This window comes from Hypanus sabinus, chromosome 10 (assembly GCF_030144855.1).
Source record: "Hypanus sabinus isolate sHypSab1 chromosome 10, sHypSab1.hap1, whole genome shotgun sequence".
NCBI lineage: Eukaryota > Metazoa > Chordata > Chondrichthyes > Myliobatiformes > Dasyatidae > Hypanus > Hypanus sabinus.
The window spans coordinates 152,854,706-152,875,040 of record NC_082715.1 but is presented as its reverse complement, the minus strand read 5'-3'; the positions used below and the strand labels follow the sequence as shown (position 1 = coordinate 152,875,040).

Genomic DNA, 20,335 nt, shown 5'->3' with positions numbered 1-20,335 from the left:
TTTTATTAACCCTTTAATATCAAACTTTCCTGAAATGCCAGAGAAAAATGTTGTGGACTTGTTTCTTTGTATAAACCCATTGGGCAAAGGTTTAATATCTACTATTTGCGATAAGTTAGTGACCTTGAGGCATGCCCCCTTTGATAAAATCAAAACTGCCTGGGGGCATGATTTGAACATTTCTCTGTCTGATGAGGTTTAGGATTCAATTCTTAAATCAGTTAATTCGACCTCTTTATATGCTCGCCTTTTGCAGTTCAAGGTTGGACATAGGGCTCATATGCCTAAAACTGAATTATCGTGGTTCTCTCCTGATATTAGTCCCTTTTGTGATAAGTGTAAAGGGAGCGAGGCTTCTCTTATTCATATATATTGGGCCTGTCCTACTTTGGAGAAATTTTTTAGAGATTTTTTTTAACTTTATCCCATATTCTTAATTGCCATTTAGAACCTAACCCTTCACTGCTCCTTTTGGCACTTTAGGTGAAGTTGACAAGCATTTGGGTCGGACTAAATATCAAACACTATCTTTTGCATCTCTTTTGGCTAGATGGTTAGTTCTTTTTAGGTGGAGAGATGTTGCCCCACCCACTCATGCTCAATGGCTAAGAGACATTATGTCCTGCTTAGACCTTGAAAAGGTTCATTATTCACTTCTTAATTCGGACATAAACTTTCATAAGCTGCAGGGACCTTTTCTTGAATGTTTTCACAATTCCTCTTTAGATTAAAGATTTATCCTTTTTTTTTGTATTACAATCCCTTACTTTCAGCTTTTTTTTTCTGGTTAATTTTTACGTTTTTTATGTGAAATACATTATAGTTTACGTAGTAGGCATTATACTTTTTTATATTTACAGCTCTCTGGTGATGAAAGCTTTGATTAACTTTTCTTTACGTTGTAATTGTTGGAGTTTTGTAGAGGGAGAGTGGGGAGGATACTAACTTTATATGATTTCATTTTGGGTGCTTTTTCTGTATTGTTATGAATTGTATATTAGACACATTTGTTTTGCACTGTATAAATCTCCATTTTGTTGGTGGGTTTTTTCTGTTGTAGTGTAGAAACTTATAAAAAACATTGAAGTTGAACTCAATCATACTGTGATCAACTGTACCTCAACTGCCTCCAGTTCATTACATAACACCAATCCAGTATAGCTGATCCCCTAGTAGGCTCAATGACAAACTGCTCTAAAATGCCACCACTTAGGCATTCAACAAACTCACTCTCTTGAGACCCATTACCAACCTGATTTTCCAATCGACCTGCATGTTAAAATCTCCTGCAACTATCATAACATTGCCCTTTTGACATGCCTTTTCTATTTTACTACATTCATTTTACCCTTTACCTTCACAAGCCTTCCAGGGCCTGCTGCAGTGAAGCATCTCCACAGCATGATGCAGCCACCACATGCTTCACGGTAGGGATAGTGTGTGTTTGATTATTTGAGATGTTTAGCCAAAAAGCTCAATTTTGGCTTCATCAAAGCATAGAAACTTCTTCCAGCTGACTTCAGTCTCCCATATGCCTTCCAGCAAACTCTAGCTGTGAATACATGTGAATTTTTTTTTTAAACAGTGACTTTCTCTTTGTCACTTTTCCATAAAGCTGCAACTGGTGAAGCACCAGGGCAACAGTTGTTTTAAATGTCTCAGCCACTGAAGCTATTAACTCCTCCAGAGATGTCATAGGTTTCTTGATGGCCTCCCTCACTAGACCCCTTCTTGCACAATCACTCAGTTTTTGAGGATGGCCTGCTCAAGGCAGATTTACAGCTGTGCCATATTCTTTCCATTTCTTGATGATTGACTTAACTGTTCTCCAAGGGATATTCAGTGACTTGGAAATGTTCTTGTATCCATCTCCTGACTTGCGCTTTTCAATAAGCTTTTTGCAGGGTTGCTTGGAGTGTTCTTTTGTCTCCATGGTGTAGTTTTTGCCTGGATATTCACTCACCAGCAGTTAGTCCTTCCAGATATAGGAGTATTTTTACTACAATCAATTGAAACACCCTAACTGCACAGGGGTCTCCAAAAGCAGATCTCTATTTCTCATTGTTACCATCAAACTGGAGACACACACTCAGCGATTCAATAACAGCATCTACCCTGCTGATTCCTAAATGGACATTGAACCCATGAACACTACCCACCTTTTTTATATGTATTATTTATGTTTTTGCAAAGCTTTTAATCTACTCAATATACATACACTGTCATTTATTTATTTATTCTTCTACATTATGTACTGCACTGAATTGCTGCTAAGTTAACAAGTTTCACGACACATGCCAGCGACAATAAACCTGATTCTGATACTATGTGACTTCTAAAACTAATGCTTGTGCAATCAACTTTTTTACGTTTTATATTTGTAATTAATTTAAATCATTTTGTAGAGATCTGTTTTCACTTCGACACAAGAGAGTCTTTCTCTGCTGAAAAAAGCCGTACTAAATCCACTGTGATTCAATGTTGCAAAACAATAAAACATGAAAACTTGTGAATACTTTTTAAGGGCATTGTATGAACAGTAGCGTGTTGAAATATCTGTTACCTCAAGACAATGTGTTTCACAAAGCAACAAATGAAAATATTAAAAGCCAAAATAAATACATTTAATTTTCTATGGTGTGAAGTACAAAAATGCACACAGTATACTGCAATCTTGTTATGAAAGGCTTCCCCGTCTAACAGGAGTAATTCCAGTCTTAGCTTGGAACAGGGTAATTCCTGGGGATGAAAGTATATTGTATGCATTAGATAAGAGAACAGGGCAGAGATATATAGATCCAGATATATACACACATACATACACATACATACATACACACACACACACACACACACACACACACACACACACACACACACACACACACACACACACACACACACACACACACACACACACACACACACACACACACAAGAATAAATGTTGGTTACTGGTTTGCTTTTGGAAGCTGTAGAGATTCATACAATTGATGCTGGGTTGTTGAATTACCAAGCTATTGATGGGAAATTAAAGGACAGCAAGTATATGCCTACATTCAGAATCAAAGTACTTTGAGTTCAGATATTACTGACTGCTGAACCTTTCCAACTTTACTAGATTTGATTGTTGCATCCAGTATAGGAAATAGACTGAATTAAATACTAAGGAAAAATGAGATCTCCCTTTAGCACCCACTTCAATTCTACTTTGCATTCCCATTCCAACATGCAAGTCCATGGCCTCCTCTACTGCCATGATGAGGCCGCACTCAGGTTGGAGGAGCAACACCTTATATTCATCTCGGTGGCCTCCAGCCTGATGGCATGAATGTTGATTTCTCTAACTTCCAGTAACTGCACCCGCCCCCGCTTCAACATTCCCCATTCCCGTTTCCCTCTCTCACCTCAGCTCCTTACCTGCCCACCACCTCCTTCTGTTGTTCTTTCTCCTTCCCTTTCTTCTATGGTCTTCTATACTCTCCCATCAGATTCCCCCTTTTCCAGCCCTTTATCTCTTTCACCAAGCAACTTCCCAGCTCTTACTTCACCCCTCCCCCTTCCCTGTATCACCTCCTTCCCCTCCGCATACTTTTTTTAATTCTCGACTTCTCATCATTTTTCCAGTCCTAATGAAGGGTCCTGGCCCAAAACGTCAATACTGCCTGGCCTGCTGAGCTGCTCCAGCATTTTGTGTATTGCCTAAAAACTAAGTACAGGCGGCCCCCGTTTTTCAAATGTTCACTTTACGACAGCTCACTGTTATGAAAGATCTTCATTAATACCTGTTTTCGCTAACCAAAGAGGATTTTCGCTTTTACAAAAAAAAGACACCCACTTTATACGTGTGTTTACCCCAAGAAAGACTACCATGACTGTCAAACATGAGGAAATCTGCAACTGTAAATTCAAGCAACACACACAAAATGTTGGTGGAACACAGCAGGCCAGGCAGCATCTATAGGGCGAAGCACTGATGATGTTTCGGGCTGAGACTCTTCATCAGGACTGTGAAGTCTTATGCAGGCAGTTGTGTGTACATGCGTGTACATGCCTATGCGTATAAGTGCATAGGCATGTACGTACGTATGCGTGTACGTGCCTATTTTTTCTTCTCCAAATCAATTTTGACTCGCTGTCTTCCCGATTTTAATAAGTGAAACTACACTGGACATACAATATTTCTACTTTACACAGGCTGTATATTTATCATATCATTCTTGCTTGTTCGTGTTAGTTTAGATTTTATGTGTTATTTGGTTTGATTTGCTAGGTTATTTTTTGGGTCTGGGAACACTCAAAAATTTTCCCATATAAATTAGTGGTAATTGCTTCTTCGCTTTACAACATTTTGGCTTACAAACAGTTTCATAGGAACGCTCTACCTTCGGATAGTGGGGGAAACGTGTGCCTTCATTTTAAAAACAATTTCAGGTATAATTTCAGTCTAAAATGTAACTGATTTAAATTTGGTACGATAATGCAAAGCTTTCCTGGGCAAAGTTACAGCAAAGATATTTTCCTTTTTCTATTTTTATCTCCCTTGGAACCAACAAAACGAATGATGAGGGCAGATGATTTAACAAGTTTATTCCATCAAAGGATATGATTAATACTACAGTCCACAGACACTAGAGTGGCTGTATGTGCTAGAAATCTAGATAAACACACACAAAATGCTGGAGGAACTCAGTGGGTCATGCAGCATCAATGGAGGGCAATGAACAATGAGTCAGGCCAAGTACCTTCCTCAGGACTTTACAGTCCTGCTGATTCGAACCTGGTACATGAAAGAAACAGGTTTATGCATGTATTTCTCCATATCAAATTACCAGTTACAGATCCAATAAAGATAACTGTTGAGGGTAGCGGGGAGAACAGGAAGGAAACATCAGTACCATGCAGCTAGCAGGTGTTTCAGGTTTGGCAATAGCACACTGCTTATAGACAAGGCGAAGATGAAAGGTAAACTGCTCATTTGCTTAGAAGTGAATTCCTAAAGAGTGATAGTAAGTTAACACACCAACAAACACAACCAATTGTATAAAAATCAACTGTCAACTCATCCAACATTGTTACTCAAGTTTTCATTACAGAAAGAAAGACTTTGTACCTCTTCCAACGATATGGCAGAATCCACATGTAAATTCGGCAGTCTGATAGTGAAACCATCACCACTCCTGCTGCCCATCTTAATTCCCAATGAACTGCAAAACAAACTTGTGCAGATATCATAGCTCTCCAGAGCTTGTTCCATATCACCCTGTGAAATGATACGTTGAAAATTCAAACTGGTGGCTTTGATTCTTACTCAAACTATTGAAAAATACTTTCCTCCATAAACAATTTCATAGTACAAGTCTGCTCACAATTTTATATTATTACAACAGCTAACAGGCTCGTAAGTTGCACTATACTGGACAGAAATTTTTAAAAATTCTGAATTGCACAGTATACACCCATTGGCCGCTTCATTCGGTAGCTCCTGTACCTATTAAAGACACCATTGAGTGCATGCTCAAAGTCTTCTGCTACTACAGCCATTGCCTTCAAGTTAACAAGTTGTGAGTTCAGAGATGCTCTTCAGCATATCATTGTTGTAATGCATGGTTAGTTGCGTTACTGCCATCTTCCTGTCAGCTTGAACCAGTCTGACCATTCTCCTCTGACCTCTCCCATTAACAAAGTGTTTTCACACACAGAACTGCCACTCAGTGGAGTTACTTTTGTTTTTCACACCATTTTCTGTAACTCTAGAGACTTGTGTGTGAAATTTCTGAGATACTCAAACCACCCTGTCTGGCACCAACATTCATTCCACGGGCAAAGTCACTTAGATCACATTTCTTCCCCATTCTGATGTATGACATGAACATTTACCGAATCTCTTGACCATGCCTGCATGTTTTTATGCACTGAGTTGCTGCCACATGATTGGTTGATTAGATATTTGCATTAACAAGATGTACAAGTGTAAAATGACCAATGAGTGTACAGGATAAAGACAATTTGCACAACTGATTCTCTCTAGTGGACTAAAATATGTAAACTTGCATGATACATAGAATAGAATAGTACTAGATTGACACTTGACTTTCAAGAAACATAGAATTCAAACCCAATAAAAATAAGGTAATGCAAATTGGGGGCTCCAAAACAGATGGGACATATACTATAAATGTTACAAGAAGCAGGATGCTAATTTCAGTCCTGATTGAAGGAAATGAAAAATATCCTACAAAATAGAAAATCAAGGATTCATATTCCTGAGTGCAGAAATTTCAATTTAAATCACTCTTAAACAGCATTAAATTACAACCATAATTCACTAGTTCTGGACTTCAGCCAGAAGAAAATAGCTCTTAATATCTACACTGTTAAATTTTGCAGGTTTCTATCAGACCAATTTTCCAGAGAATACAGGCCCATTTTACTTTTAAATTTCTTCAATGGCCAGTCCTATCATCATAGAATGATATCTAGTGAATCTTTAGTATCTTCAGCACAATAACTATATTCCTCCTTACAAGTGACAGCAACAAAAACCCACATTGGTACATGAACCAAACCTTCTGTAATTATTTGCCTTCTTAATTATACCAGGATGCTGACTTTTTGTGAATCTTTGAGAAAATGGTTCTTGCCGTCATCTAGGCAGTACGACCCACTTTCCCTTAACTTAGTAAAACTTTCAAAGTGAACCTGATACAATTGCAGAAATAATTTTCTCCCAATGTCTCTTCAGTGAGCCGAGAATCAACAAACTGAGCATCAGTGTATTCTCCTTACAAGCAACTGTATTAACCAGAAAATACAAACCTGCAATGCCATGAAGCGGGCTTTCAACCAGTACACTTGAACAACAAACACCAGCCAGTCATTCTCGAACAGATCCCTCTGAGAGGAAGTGAAGGCCAATTGAATTAGGTCCCCCAAATAATGGCTTCCCGGAAAATCAGGACCCAATTGCGCTGCTGTGTTGCTAGAGGTACATTTCCGAGGGGAAACTGAAGTGGGGAAGGGAAAAAAAAAAATCAGGATTTCATGTCAATTAAAATAGATTCCTCATGTGTCACATGGTAAGAAATTCTTCAAAATATCACATTCACAAGGACCAAGACAATAATCACACCTGCCTGATTGAAACTGCTCACTTTAAATGAAGCACATCAGAACTTCACACAGGGCAAGTTCCCTCTGCAGATTACAAATGCAACATCATGATTTCAGTCAGAAAATCCAGGAACTGAAATGTGATGCCAGTAAATTACTATTTACAATTTACATTAACTATTTTCTGTCCTCCAATCAATTCCATCATACAACAAACTCCAAAGCAAAATTCCACAAACATCCAAAGACCTTTCACCTGCTTTTCTTTTACAGAACTACAGAAGTTTATTTAGTCACAAAATACAACCATCAGGGATTTACAACACTTAATAATTTCAAATAAAAATATGGTTACTACCACAGATTTAGTACCCCTTATCTGACATGGTTGGGGCCAGAAGAACTTTGAATTTTGGTATATATAATGATGGGATCACCATCATTTCCAACTCTGAATTTATGTGCTACTGGTAAGCAGTCTTTGCCTTATGCTTGTTAATCAGAAATATGTACTTAACAGTAAAAATTATGACAAACCATAATGAAAATATAATGTGTGCAGGGTAACAAAAGCAGCACAGCAGCATCAGGAGACTATCTGAATCAGCTGTTGAACAACAATGAGCAATGACAGGCTTTCAGCCTTCACCTACAATGTTCCGATTAAAAGACACAGGACACTGTACTTCTAGCTTACATTTTTTTTGAGGTTTTATGTAAGGTATAAAATCAGTGTTGTAGACTTGTTCTGGTGTTAGATTTTCATCAGTGACTCTTTAAAAGTTTAATACTGTAACATATAAAAACAATTAGCATCCTAGACTTGCTCTAGTGCTAGATTCTTGCGATTAGCAGATGGCTTGAAAAAATTAATGTTTTCTGAAATTTTCCCAACCAGCTAGCTGAATATTCACAATTACCTTCAATTTTCAGTCCATTGTGATAGATTTTTGTTTGTTTTATGATCAGCATATGCTTACCTTGATGATACATGATTGAGATATTCATTTTTCACTTTATGCAGTATTTATCTATTTTTCATTAACTTCCGTTCATTACATACATGAGCTCACTTCTCACAACTGTCTGTGGTGCTCAGAGACCTGTTCATCACCTGGGAACCTTCCCAGTGTACTATGAAATTTTCCATTTCTGACATCATATCGGCAGTCAAAAAAAATTTGGATTTCTGAGGTTTTCGGATATTGGAATTTCAAATAAAGGGTACTCAACTTGTACCTATAAAGCACTCAGTTCCCTGGGGGCCTACCGTTCCCGGAATTCCCTCACTCTCCATCTACACTTGATGCACTCTGGAAGCTGCTTCGCCTACTGTGCAAATGTAGATGTCCCTGACGGATAAGAGCAGCAGGACACAAACCCTCAACAAGTATCTTCCCAAAGGATTGCTTTCATTTCTCATTGCTTCTGTATCTGACATCAGAGATATGTCTGCCACAATATTAAGAAAATTAGTCTGTCATGATAATGGGACACTCATGACACAGTTAAAGAGATGACCATTCTCATAGCAGATCCGGTTGTAATGTCTAAATAGCTCCAGAAATACCAGTACCCTTTGTAGCAGTCACACCTTCCAGTTTCTTGCAGACTTCCAATCTGGAAGAATCCTCAATGACTGCATTCCACCCCACCAGCCATGCAGGAACTTCCCGTGGAGAGTTGTAGTACCACGACTGACACTGATACACCTTGGAGCAGAGTTTCTGTCACATTATCTGACGAAGATTATGGCCCAGGCTAAAATAAGGATTAATTTCATCTGCAAAATACACCAACATAAGCACCGTAGCGTCCATTTTCTTACTGATGTACTTCAAGTACCATTCTCTGCTTTCGACAGCGTGCATCCTGAAAAATGCACTGAGATGCAGATGGACGTGGTTAAGGTCTATCACTCAGCTAAGCAGCTCTCAGGGCTCTGGAACACTGTCTTACCCTGAAACCGTTTTACATTCTGTGCTCCACAAAAAGGCGAGATAAAACATTCATAAACCACAGAAGCCAATCTTTCAGGACAGGTACATGGATTGGAAAGGCTCAGAAGATTATGGATAAAACACAGTCAAGTGGGACCATGGATGGGTTATCTTCGTGAACATGGATCCTTAGGGCTAAAGGGTCTGTTTCCGTGCTAGATGATATGACCTTGACTTAATATTCAAACGCCACTACGATAGAAACATAGAAAACCTACAGCACAATACAGGCTCTTCGGCCCAAAATGCTGTGCTGAACATGTATTTACTTTAGAAATTATCTAGGGTTACCCATAGCCCGCTATTTTTCTAAGCACCACCTACCTATCCAGGAGTCTTTTAAAAGACCCTATTGTATTTGCCCCCACCACTGTCACCAGCAGCCCATTCCACGCTCTCGCCACGCTCTCCATAAAAAACTTCCCAACATTGCCTCTGTACCTTAAAACTGTGCCCTCTCGTGTTAACCATTTCAGCCATAAGAAAAATCCTATGATGATCCACACGATCAATGTCTCTCATCTTATACACCCCTATCAGGTCACCTCTCATCCTCTGCCACTCCAAGGAGAAAAGGACAAGTTCACTCAACCTATTCTAATAAGTCATGCAACCCAACCCAGGCAACATCCTTGTAAATCTCCTCTGCATCCTTTCTATAGTTTCCACATCCTTCCTGTAGTGAGGTGACCAGAACTGAACACGTACTCCAATTGGGGTCTGATCAGGGCCCTATATAGCTGCAACATTACCTCTCAGTTCTTAAACTCAATCCCAAGGCTGATGAAAGCTAATGTACTGTATGCCTTCTTAACCAGAGAGGCAACGAGCACAGCAGCTTTGAGTGTCCTATGGACTCAGACCCCAAGATCCCTAGATCCCTCAGATCCTCCACAATACCAAGAGTCTTACAATTAATACTATATTCTGCCATCATATTTGACTTACCAAAATGAACCACCTCACACTTACCTGGGTTGAACTCCATCTGCCACTTCTCAGCCCAGTTTTGCAACCTATCGATGTCCTGCTGTAACCTCTGCCAGCCTTCCACACTATCCACAACATCCCCAACCTTTATGTCATCAGCAAATTTACAAACTCCACTTCCTCACCCAGGTCATATATAAAAATCACAGAGAAGGGGTCCCAGAACAGATCCCTGAGGCACACCACTGGTCACCGGACTCCATGCAGAATATGACCCGTCTACAACCACTCTTTGCCTTCTGTGAGGAAGCCAGTTCTGGATTCACAAAGCAAGATACCCTTGGATCCCATCCTCCTTACTTTCTTGATAAGTTTTGCATGGGGTACCTTGGCTATTCCTGCCTAATAGCTTCATATTTCCCCTTACACCAATTAAATGCTTTCCTAACTTGCCTGTTCCTATCCCTCTCCAATGCTGTGGTAATGGAGCTAGAACTGCGATCACTATCTCCAAAATGCTCTCCCACTGAGAGAACTGACACCTGACCAGGTCCATTTCCCAATACCGGATCAAGTACAGCTTATCAAGCACAGCTTGTAGGCTTATCTACATATAGTGTCAGGAGACATTCCTGAACACACCTACAGATTCCACCCTATCTAAGCCCCTTGCTCTCAGGTGATGCCAATCAATATTTGGAAATCAAAATCTCCCACCATAACAACCCTGCTATTATTACGTCTTTCCAAAATCTGTCTCCCTATCTCTCCTTGATGTCCCTGTTACTATTGGGTGGTCTATAAAAAAAACCCCAGTAGTGTTATTGACTCCTTCTTGTTTCTAACTTCCACCCACAGATTCTCAGTAGACTTTCTCTATGACTTTCTCCTTTTTTGCAGCCGTGACACGATCTCTGATCAGCAGTGCCACTCCCCACCTCTTTTGCCTCCCTCCCTGTCCTTTCTGAAACATCTAAAGCCTGGAACTCTAAGTAACCATTCCTGTCCCTCAGCCATCCAAGTCTCTGTAATGGCCACAATATCATAGCTCCAAGTACTGATCCACGATCTGAGCTCATCCGCTTTGTTCATGCTTCTTGCGTTAAAATAGACACATCTCCAACTATCGTCTGAGTGTATCCTTTCTCTATCACCTGCCTAGCTTCCCTGTCACACTGTCTCCAAGCCTTCTTTATTTGTGAGCCAACCGCCCTTTCCTCCGTCTCTTCAGTTCAGTTCCCACCCCCCAGCAACTCTAGCTTAACTCTCTCAAATAGCCTTAGCAAACCTCCCTGCCAGGATATTGGCCCCCTCAGATTCAAGTGCAACCTGGCCTCTTTTTTTTTTACAGGTCACGCCTGTCCCAATAGAGGGCCCAATGATCCAGAAATCTGAATCCCTGTCCCCTGCTCCAATCCCTCAGCCACACATTTATCCTCCATCTCATTCTATTCCTAATCCCGAGATTACTACCTTTGAGGTCCTGCTTCTCAACTTCATTCCAAACTCCCTGTGGTCTGTTTTCAGGACCTCCTCCCTTTTCAACCTATGACAGTACCAGTATGTACCACGACTTCTGGCTGTTCACCTTCCCACTTCAGGATATCATGGACATGATCAGAAACATCCCGGACCCTGGCACCTGGGAGGCAAACTACCATCCGTGTTTCTTTCCTGCATCCACAGAATCGCCTGTCTGATCCCCTAACTACAGAGTCCCCTATTACTGCTGCCTTTTTCCTTTCCCTACCCTTCTGAGCCACAAGGCCACTGTTGTTTCCCCCAGGTAGGGCATCCTCCCAACAATACTCAAACAGGAGTACTTACTGTTAAGGGGGACAGCCACAGGGGTATACTCTAGTATCTGATTCTTGCCCTTCCCTCTCCTGACTGTTACCCACTTATCTGTTTCCCGAGTCCCCGGTGTGACTACTTGCCTAAAGCTCCATTCTATCAACCTCCTCACTTTCTCTGGCCAGACGAAGGTCATCGAGCTGCAGCTCCAGTTCCCTAACCCGGACCCTAGCTGCAGCTCGAAGCATCTGGCACAGATGTGGCCATCCAGGAGGCTGGGAATCTCCTGCACATCCCACATCTGACACCCATTACAGAACACTGGCCTCACAGACATACTTCCTGTTTCTATTCCCCACAGGTAACTTACCTCGCCTTGACCCATTATCAAAGCTGAATGAGCCAAAGCCCTACCACTCTGCCTCAGATCACTCCGTCAATGACTGCTCCACTGGGCAGTGTCTCCTTTTTATCCCTGAACCTTCCCTGCCATCTAACTCATGACTGGTATTTCAGTTATAGCCGCTGATGGGCCACATACAATGGACAAACACTCTCGAAGCTCCCTTTTTAAATAACCGCCGCCGACCTGCAAGAAATCCCTCCACGTGCTTTCTAGGACTTTCTGTTTGTTCCCCCTTCTCTTTCTTCAGCTACGAGAAATAATGTTGTCTGAAACAAGGAAATCATTCCCACTGACCCACAGTCAGCCTTGAAGAATATTGGCTGCCTCTGAATGGAATTTGAACTGAATACACATAAAGTGGTAATTTAACGCAGAAAGAAAATCTCTATCCTGCCCATGATGACAATAGGATAGAACAAACCATTACTTCACATCCTGCCCAAGATATACATTTCACAATGACGTCTTTAAATTAAGTCCCTTCTCCCAAAAGCCAAAGTATTTTATAAACCTCAGATTAATTTTATAATTTAATTTTCTATTAAAGAGTTTGCAGTAAATACAACTTACTAATTCCCAACTGTAACAGCCACATCAGTTTCTTCTTATGTGCTGCTATCCATGTTAAAGTACCTATTTTGGCATTAGATTTTAATGCAAGGTACAGGTCTGAGATTGCAGACTTTGTCTTTCCTGTTCGTTGCTCGAATTGGCTGGCTATCCATTTTCAGTAACTACTTTATTTTTCTCCTGATAGATTTACTTGAAGCATTTAATGTTATTAAGCGGATATAGTAGTGTTCAACATGAAAAGACAGTGAATCAACATAATCTGATATGAAATTTGAACCAGTGTACTTCTTGCCATCTTTGTATTAAAATGGGAAAAGTTCACACTCTTTGGATGCCTGGCTTTCAACCTATTTCACTGAAAATTGTTGGGAAAAAAATGCATTCTTTGTTTTCTTCTGGGGTGAGCAGTCAAGGTAAATTCTGCATTTTCTTAGGCAGTTAGTTTTACAGTTCTTCTGCAGTTAGTCCTATCTTGTGTAGAATTTTCCTTGGTGCTGAAATAGCCCAGCAATGTCATTGCTCTGATCACTGAAGAGCACACATTTATACAGCATTTTGGAACATCATAACATTTTCATAGCTATTGAATTATCTTTCAATAGTAGTTACTAAAGTAAGCTACTGTGGCCAAGAGTTCTAATATAACAGGGTCTCAGAAGCAATCTTTATTCAGTTATCTAATAAAGGTTGCTCTTGCCTACGAAACTGAGTGCCATGAATTGTAAATTTTGAAGCTTATTAAATAACCTAAAATTGTGAACCTTTCAAGTGGTTCGTACCTGTGGTACTTTTTGACTTTGTCAGAAGCCACTGATCGAGTTGTAGCTCCATACATATTAGGCACATCACCATCATGTCCTGAAACAAAGGGTGAAAAAGTAAGTATGCTAATACAAAAAGAGTTCAAACCATTATGCACAGAAGTTACTTATTTTAAAAAATGATGAAAATATAGTATTTAAGAAAATAGCATTGATATCAGCTAGTCGTTTAACTGAATGTTAAACAGCATCAAAACAGTCACACAACTATTTTACCCCAAATATTTCCTTAATTTTAATACTTCTTGGGCTCATTAACAAGTATTAAAAATAAAATACTTGAACTTTATTGCTATCCAATGATGAAGCCTACAATTGAAGGATCTGTGATTGTTGTAAACCTTATGATTACGAATGAAGATGCTTTTGATTATTCAGTCCATGCTGATGAATGAAGAATGGTTAAGCTCCAGAGATGTCATAGAACATGTTGAACCAGATACTGATTTGGATTCTAGGGGGGAGCGACCGGCACCATAACTCCGTAACTTGAGGCATGAGACCTGATCGACTGTTAGTAGAACAGACACTTCCAAAAAAAATGGAAAGAAAAATGATGAGGCACTGGATCACAGGAAGAACCATAGCTCTGCAGGGAGTGAATAGTCAACATCACAGCGCATCTAGAACTCAGCATTCTCATTGAACCTTACCAAACAGATATTATTGAGGATGCATAAACCACCCAACAATTCCCCTTAACTCGCAACACAGAATGAGTTCATGTAATTTAACCATTGGTAAGTCAAGTACACACTCTCAACTTTCTCTACAGATCTATAGGTTGCGCAATGATATATTGCTGGCCGGAACCAAACAGTGCAATAGAACTGATCAGTGAACCTGCCAACCCCGAGGATTCCTCTTCAGTTGTTCAAAGTGACCTCCGCTTCATATGTGTGCTCAAGAACCATCTTTGGGGATTATGAGACCTTGCGTGATTGTTCAATTGCGTTAACTGGAATAGTATAAAGATCCCGATATTGTCTGGTCAGAATCCCACAGGAACTAGAGAGAGGGAATCACTAGTTCAGGAGATGTCCGAGCGGCCTGGGAAACTTGCTGCTAAACTTAAGAAATCCAGCTGCCAAGTCTCAAGGAAGGGAAAGGCTCCTTACGCTGATCCTTGAAGCCTATTCTGAGGTGGGGGGTGGGTAGCACAAACACTCTGTAATGCCTCGCTGCCTTTGCCTGTAGAAACAGACAGGGGTTTCGACTTTAATTTGGTCACTGTATCTACGTTATGAACTTTGTGAGCTTAGGGAGAGGACTTTGAGGTCCATTGAATCACCCGTGTTAACTAAGAAGCCTCAGGAATCATTCTCAAAGGAAGGTCCAGAGGAGAGGACTATCATTTGTGTCCTCTCTATCAACAGTCCATCTGATAGAGCTGTATAACATGTGGAAGGGCATTCAGGACATCACCAACTACAAGACACCATCACCTGCTTGTGCTGGTGATGCCTCCCTCCCAGATGCGTTGAACAACTTCTACGCTCATTTCGAGGCAGAAAATAACGTGGTGGCGAGGAAGACCACTCCTCCTCCCAATGACCAGGTGCTGTGTCTTATTGTGGCCGATGTGAGGAAAACTCTATGCAGGGTCAACCCACGGAAGGCTGCTGGACCAGACAATATTCCTGGTAGAGTGCTCAAAGGGTGTGCAGACCAGCTGGCAGATCTTCTGACATCTTCAACATCTCCCTGAGCAGTGCTGTCATTCCAACGTGCTTCAAAGCTGCCACCATCGTCCCCGTGCTGAAGAAGTCTTCAGTGTCCTGTCTTAACGACCACCGTCCCGTTGCTCTCACATCCATCATCATTAAGTGTTTCAAGAGGCTCATCATGAGGCACATCAAGACCCTGCTGACCCCCCTCACTGGACCCCCTGCAGTTCGCGTCCCATCCCAACCGCGCAACAGACGACACCTTCGCCACCACCCTCCACCTGGCCCTAACCCACCTGGACAAAAAAGACACATACATTCGAATGCTGTTCATAGACTTCAGTTCAGCATTCAACACAATTGTCCTTCAGCACCTGATTGGAAAACTGAAATTGCTGGGCCTGAACACCTCCCTCTGCAACTGGATCCTAGACTTCCTACGGGGAGACCTTGGCCAGTCCATATCGGGAGCAGCATCTTCAACACCATCACACTGAGCACAGGGGCTCCCCGGGGTTGCGTGCTCAGTCCACTGCTGTTCACTCTGCTGACCCACGACTGTGCTGCAACACACAGCTCGAATCGTATCATCAAGTTTGCCGATGAAACGACTGTGGTGGGTCTCATCAGCAAAAGAACGACAAGTCAGCTTACAGAGGGGAGGTGCAGCGGCTAATGGACTGGTGCAGAGCCAACAACCTGCCTCTGAAGATGAACAAAACAAAAGAGATGGTTGTTGACTTCAGGAGGGCACGGAGCGACCACTCCCCGCAGAACATCAATGGCTCCTCTGTAGAGATCATTAAGAGCACCAAATTTCTTGGTGCTCACCTGGTGGAGAATCTCACCTGGTCCCTCAACACCAGCTCCATAGCAAAGAAAGCCCAGCAACATCTCTACTTTCTGCGAAGGCTAAGAGAAGTCCATCTCCCACCCCCCCCATCCTCATCACATTTTACAGAGGATGTATCAAGAGCATCCTGAGCAGCTGCATTACTGCCTGGTTCAGGAATTGCACCATCTCGGATCGCAAGACCCTGCAGCGGATAGTGAGGTCAGCTATTGCAGGCACTTTCACCACACACTGCCCCTGCAAAGCAAACAGTATTGTGAAGGACTCCATGTACCCCTCACACAAACTCTTCTCCCTCCTGCCATCTGGCAAAAGGTACTGAAGTATTCAGGCTTTCACGACCAGACTGTGCAACAGTTTCTTCCCCCAAGCCATCAGACTTCTCAATACTCAAGAGTCCAGACTGACATCTAGATAATTTATTATATTGAAATTTGTCCTCTACTGTGCCTATTGTCTTGTTTATTAATTATTGTACTGCCCTGCACTGTTTTGTGCACTTTATGTAGTCCTGTGCAGGTCTGTAGTCTAATGCAGTTTTTATGTTGTTTTTTACGTAGTCTAATGTAGCCTTGTGCTGTCTAGTGTAGTTTTGTGTTTCATGTAGCACCAGGGTCCTGGAGGAACGTTGTTTTGTTTTTACTGTGTACTGTACCAGCAATTTATGGTCAAAATGTCAATAAACTTGACTTGATTTGAGAGGCATTGATCGTGTGGATAGTCAGAAGCTTTTTCCCAGGGCTGAAATGACCATCATGAGAGGGCACAGTTTTAAGGTCCTTGGAAGTCGGTACAGAGATGTCAGGCGTAAGTTTTATTTCATGCAGAGAGTGGTGAGTGCGTGGAATGGGCTGTCGGCGATGGTGGTGGAAGTGGATATGATAAGGCCTTTTAAGCGACTCCTGGACAGGTACATGGAGCTCAGAAAAAACAGAGGACTATGGGTAACCCTAGGTAATTTCTACAGGAAGGACAAGTTTGGCACAGGTTTGTGGGCCGAAGGGCCTGTATTGCGCTGTAGGTTTTCTATGTTTCTACGTTTCTATATCTTCCCGAACATTAGCTCTATTCCAACTGACATTCAGATTCCCATCCGAATTCTTATCAATGTAATTCTCACTGTTGTAATTGTCTTCATCTTCACCTCACTGTTCCTTTAAGTGCCGCCACCATCGTTCAATTCCATGTCAGCTCGCTGCCTTCATTAATATCTGATAGATATTCCCAGTTTGTGTTAATTTTCTATTTTAATTTAGCCCTGCTAATGATGGATAAATACAAATAGCACCATCTCTACAAGTCTGAAGGCCATGAAGCCTTGAATTCTAATCCTGCTAAAGTGAAGAAATGACAGAAAATGATCAATACAATGCAGGATACCTGGGATATGGTTTTATCCCATTCCCATTAGATCAGCAATACTCCACGTGTCTGATTTGTAATACTGTACCATCTAATTAAGCCATGAAACCATCAAGATTGCAGGAACATTTCCATAAAAGACATCCTGAAAAGGCTTCTTATGGTGTAATTCAGTTCCAGAAGATGAAAGAATCATTAGAGAAGCATTGCACACTTGAGTCTTTTGCCAAGAAAGCTAATAATGACCTCCATCTTTAATATCTTTATTTATCCTTTTCAGGGCTTTTTTGAACACCCTGACCTGGAATTACACGCTGACTACGGTTCTTTGTGTAATGAGACCCCCTTTCAGGGTTTCATAACTGGCAGTTTTTCAGCACGTCAAGGGCTCGACCTAAGAGTCCAGCTCAGCTCTGGAGGCCTATTATCTTGGGGTTCTGGAGACAGGTGGATCGAAGATCGACGTTACGGCAGGTGACCTGTGTGTCGTCGATGGAGTTGGAATATCTACGGCTGTGTGCCCAGGGACTCGAGATCTTTGGGCACAGAGCTCAAAGAAAATGACGTAATGGACTTTTAACATTGTAAACCAATGAGTTGATTGTTATGTCTCCCTGCTCGCCGTGAAAACAAAGACAATTCCTTCTCCCTTATCGGGGAGAGAGAGGGAGCCTGTGGTATGTCGAATGCCAGGTGAACAATGTCGTCTTTGGGATTACTGCAAGTCTGTGTCTTTAATGTTGCTTTGCTCACGCTTGAGTGTTCTGTGGCGGGTGCCGAAGCTTATTTTTTGTAAGCCCCTTACTAAGAAAAGATATGCTGGCATTGAAGAGGATCCAGAGGAGGTTCACGAGAATGATTCCAGGAATGAAAGGGTTAATGTATGAGGAATAAAAACTCACTGGAATTTGGAAGAGAGGGAGGATCTATCTAATATTGATATGCCTAGATAGAGTGGACATGGAAAGGGATGGTTTGATAGTGGGTGAGTCTAGGAACAGAGGGCACAGCCTTAGAATAGAGGGGTGACCATTTAGAACCGAGATCAAGAGGAATTACTTTAGCCAGAGGGTGGTGAATCTGTGGAACTCATTGCCACAGATGGCTGTGGAGGCAAAGTCATTGAGTACATTTAAAATGGAGTTTGAGAGGTTCATGATTAGTCAGGGCATCAAAGGTATGAATACGGGATAATCAGCCATGATGGTCCACCAGAACAGACTCGATGGTCTGCTCCCACATCTTATAGAACAGTGACTTGTTCCACCATGGTCTAATATGAAGCACCAATGCCCACAAAGAGTAGTGAATACAGCCCAGTGCACATTGAGCATAACAACACGGAGAGCTGTTAACAAGAAACCAGCATCCATCATCAAGGACCCCACCAGCCAGGCCATGCTCCTGTCTCATTGCTGCCAGCAGGAAGAAGCCTTAGGACAAACACCATCTGGTTCAGGAACAGTTATTACCCTTCAACCATCAGGCTCTTGAACCAGAGGAGATAACTTCACTCACTGTATCACAGAACTGTTTCCACAACCTGTGGAATCACTTTCAAGGACTCTTCATCTCATGTTCTTGATGTGTTTTGCTTATTTATTATCTTTTTTTCTTCCTTTTTGCATTTGTAGAGTTTGTTTTTTGCACGTAGGTTGTCCACCCTGTTGGGTGCCACCTTTCATTGATTCTCTTGTATTTACTGTGAATGCTCACAAGAAAATGAATCTCAGGGTTGTGTGATATATGTACTTTGATAATAAACATATTTTGAACTTTGAAATATCTTGGGGTTTAAGTTATACCACAACCCAAGAAAAACTTTAGGGAGAAAAGTGTTCTACTGTAACCTAGAAATTAAATACTTTTATCCCCACCCCCCCCCCCCGCTCCTAAAGTTTCCAACTTTATATATTACATTCCAATACTAACGTAGTATTCCATTATCCTCTCTTATAATCTTACAGTGGTAATGAATTGCAACACTGAACAACATATGCAAGCACGTCACTTCTTCATGAACCAAAGAACAACCTCTCATTTTGAAATACTACAACTTTAAAGAGGAATACACTTTGGAAAACAAAAGCAGCATGATAATTACAAAGCACTTCCATACACATCATGCAGAGCATATCCACTATTCTGAGCATATAGTATGTTAGGAGGTGGCAGCAACCATCGCTGGAACTGTTCATAAGCACAGTCTAAGTTTGCATAAAATGCCAGGGGTTGGTGGTTTAGTACAATCAAAATGAAAAATATCTAAGATTATTAGAACTATGTAGATTGATTGCAATACCTTAATGTGCTGGTTGCTGCACTCTCTCAGGATAGGATTGGGCAGACTGCTGCAGTGTTTCCTCCAGTTGTTGTAGATCGAAAGGACAACTTCTGTCAGTTTAGGTGGCCATTTTGCCAAGAACTTCTGACCAAGAACTTTTAAATATTTTAGCATTAGATCCAGTATCCCTCCATTCTTTAGATTATTCAGTAAGAACTTATGAACTTCTTGCTTTTCTGTTTGTACAAAAATAAGGTTCAGGTTATAAAGATCTATTGATGATTAACGTGCTACACTTCATTAGGTATGGCCCATCTCAATCCCCTATATTATTCACATTAAAATTTCTTTCAATTGTGAAATATACACAAGCCCAAAGAAAAGTTATCAAAACAACTGATATTCAGAACCACAGTGAAAATAAACATTGTGGAAAAGTTAGTGCTTAGTGCAAAGTCTGAAAAACAAATAGAATAAGTTCAGCAAATCTCCACACAAGAGACTGCAAGTGAATGAGACCTGTCAATGTCCC

The 20,335-nt window shown here is 41.2% G+C and overlaps 1 protein-coding gene across 4 annotated transcripts in view; it reads right to left on the bottom strand.

Annotated features, from left to right (window-relative positions):
• Positions 1 to 20,335, bottom strand: part of cabin1 (calcineurin binding protein 1) — a 563,877-nt gene that overhangs the window by 446,941 nt on the left and 96,601 nt on the right. For all 4 annotated transcript variants that reach the window (XM_059983285.1, XM_059983287.1, XM_059983286.1 and 1 more), the window contains 4 exons: positions 19,822 to 20,039; positions 13,596 to 13,674; positions 6,820 to 7,007; positions 5,114 to 5,263 (listed from right to left, as the gene is read on the bottom strand). In XM_059983285.1, the coding sequence (XP_059839268.1) occupies positions 5,114 to 5,263; positions 6,820 to 7,007; positions 13,596 to 13,674; positions 19,822 to 20,039 (635 nt within the window). The remainder of the gene's footprint in view (positions 1 to 5,113; positions 5,264 to 6,819; positions 7,008 to 13,595; positions 13,675 to 19,821; positions 20,040 to 20,335) is intronic.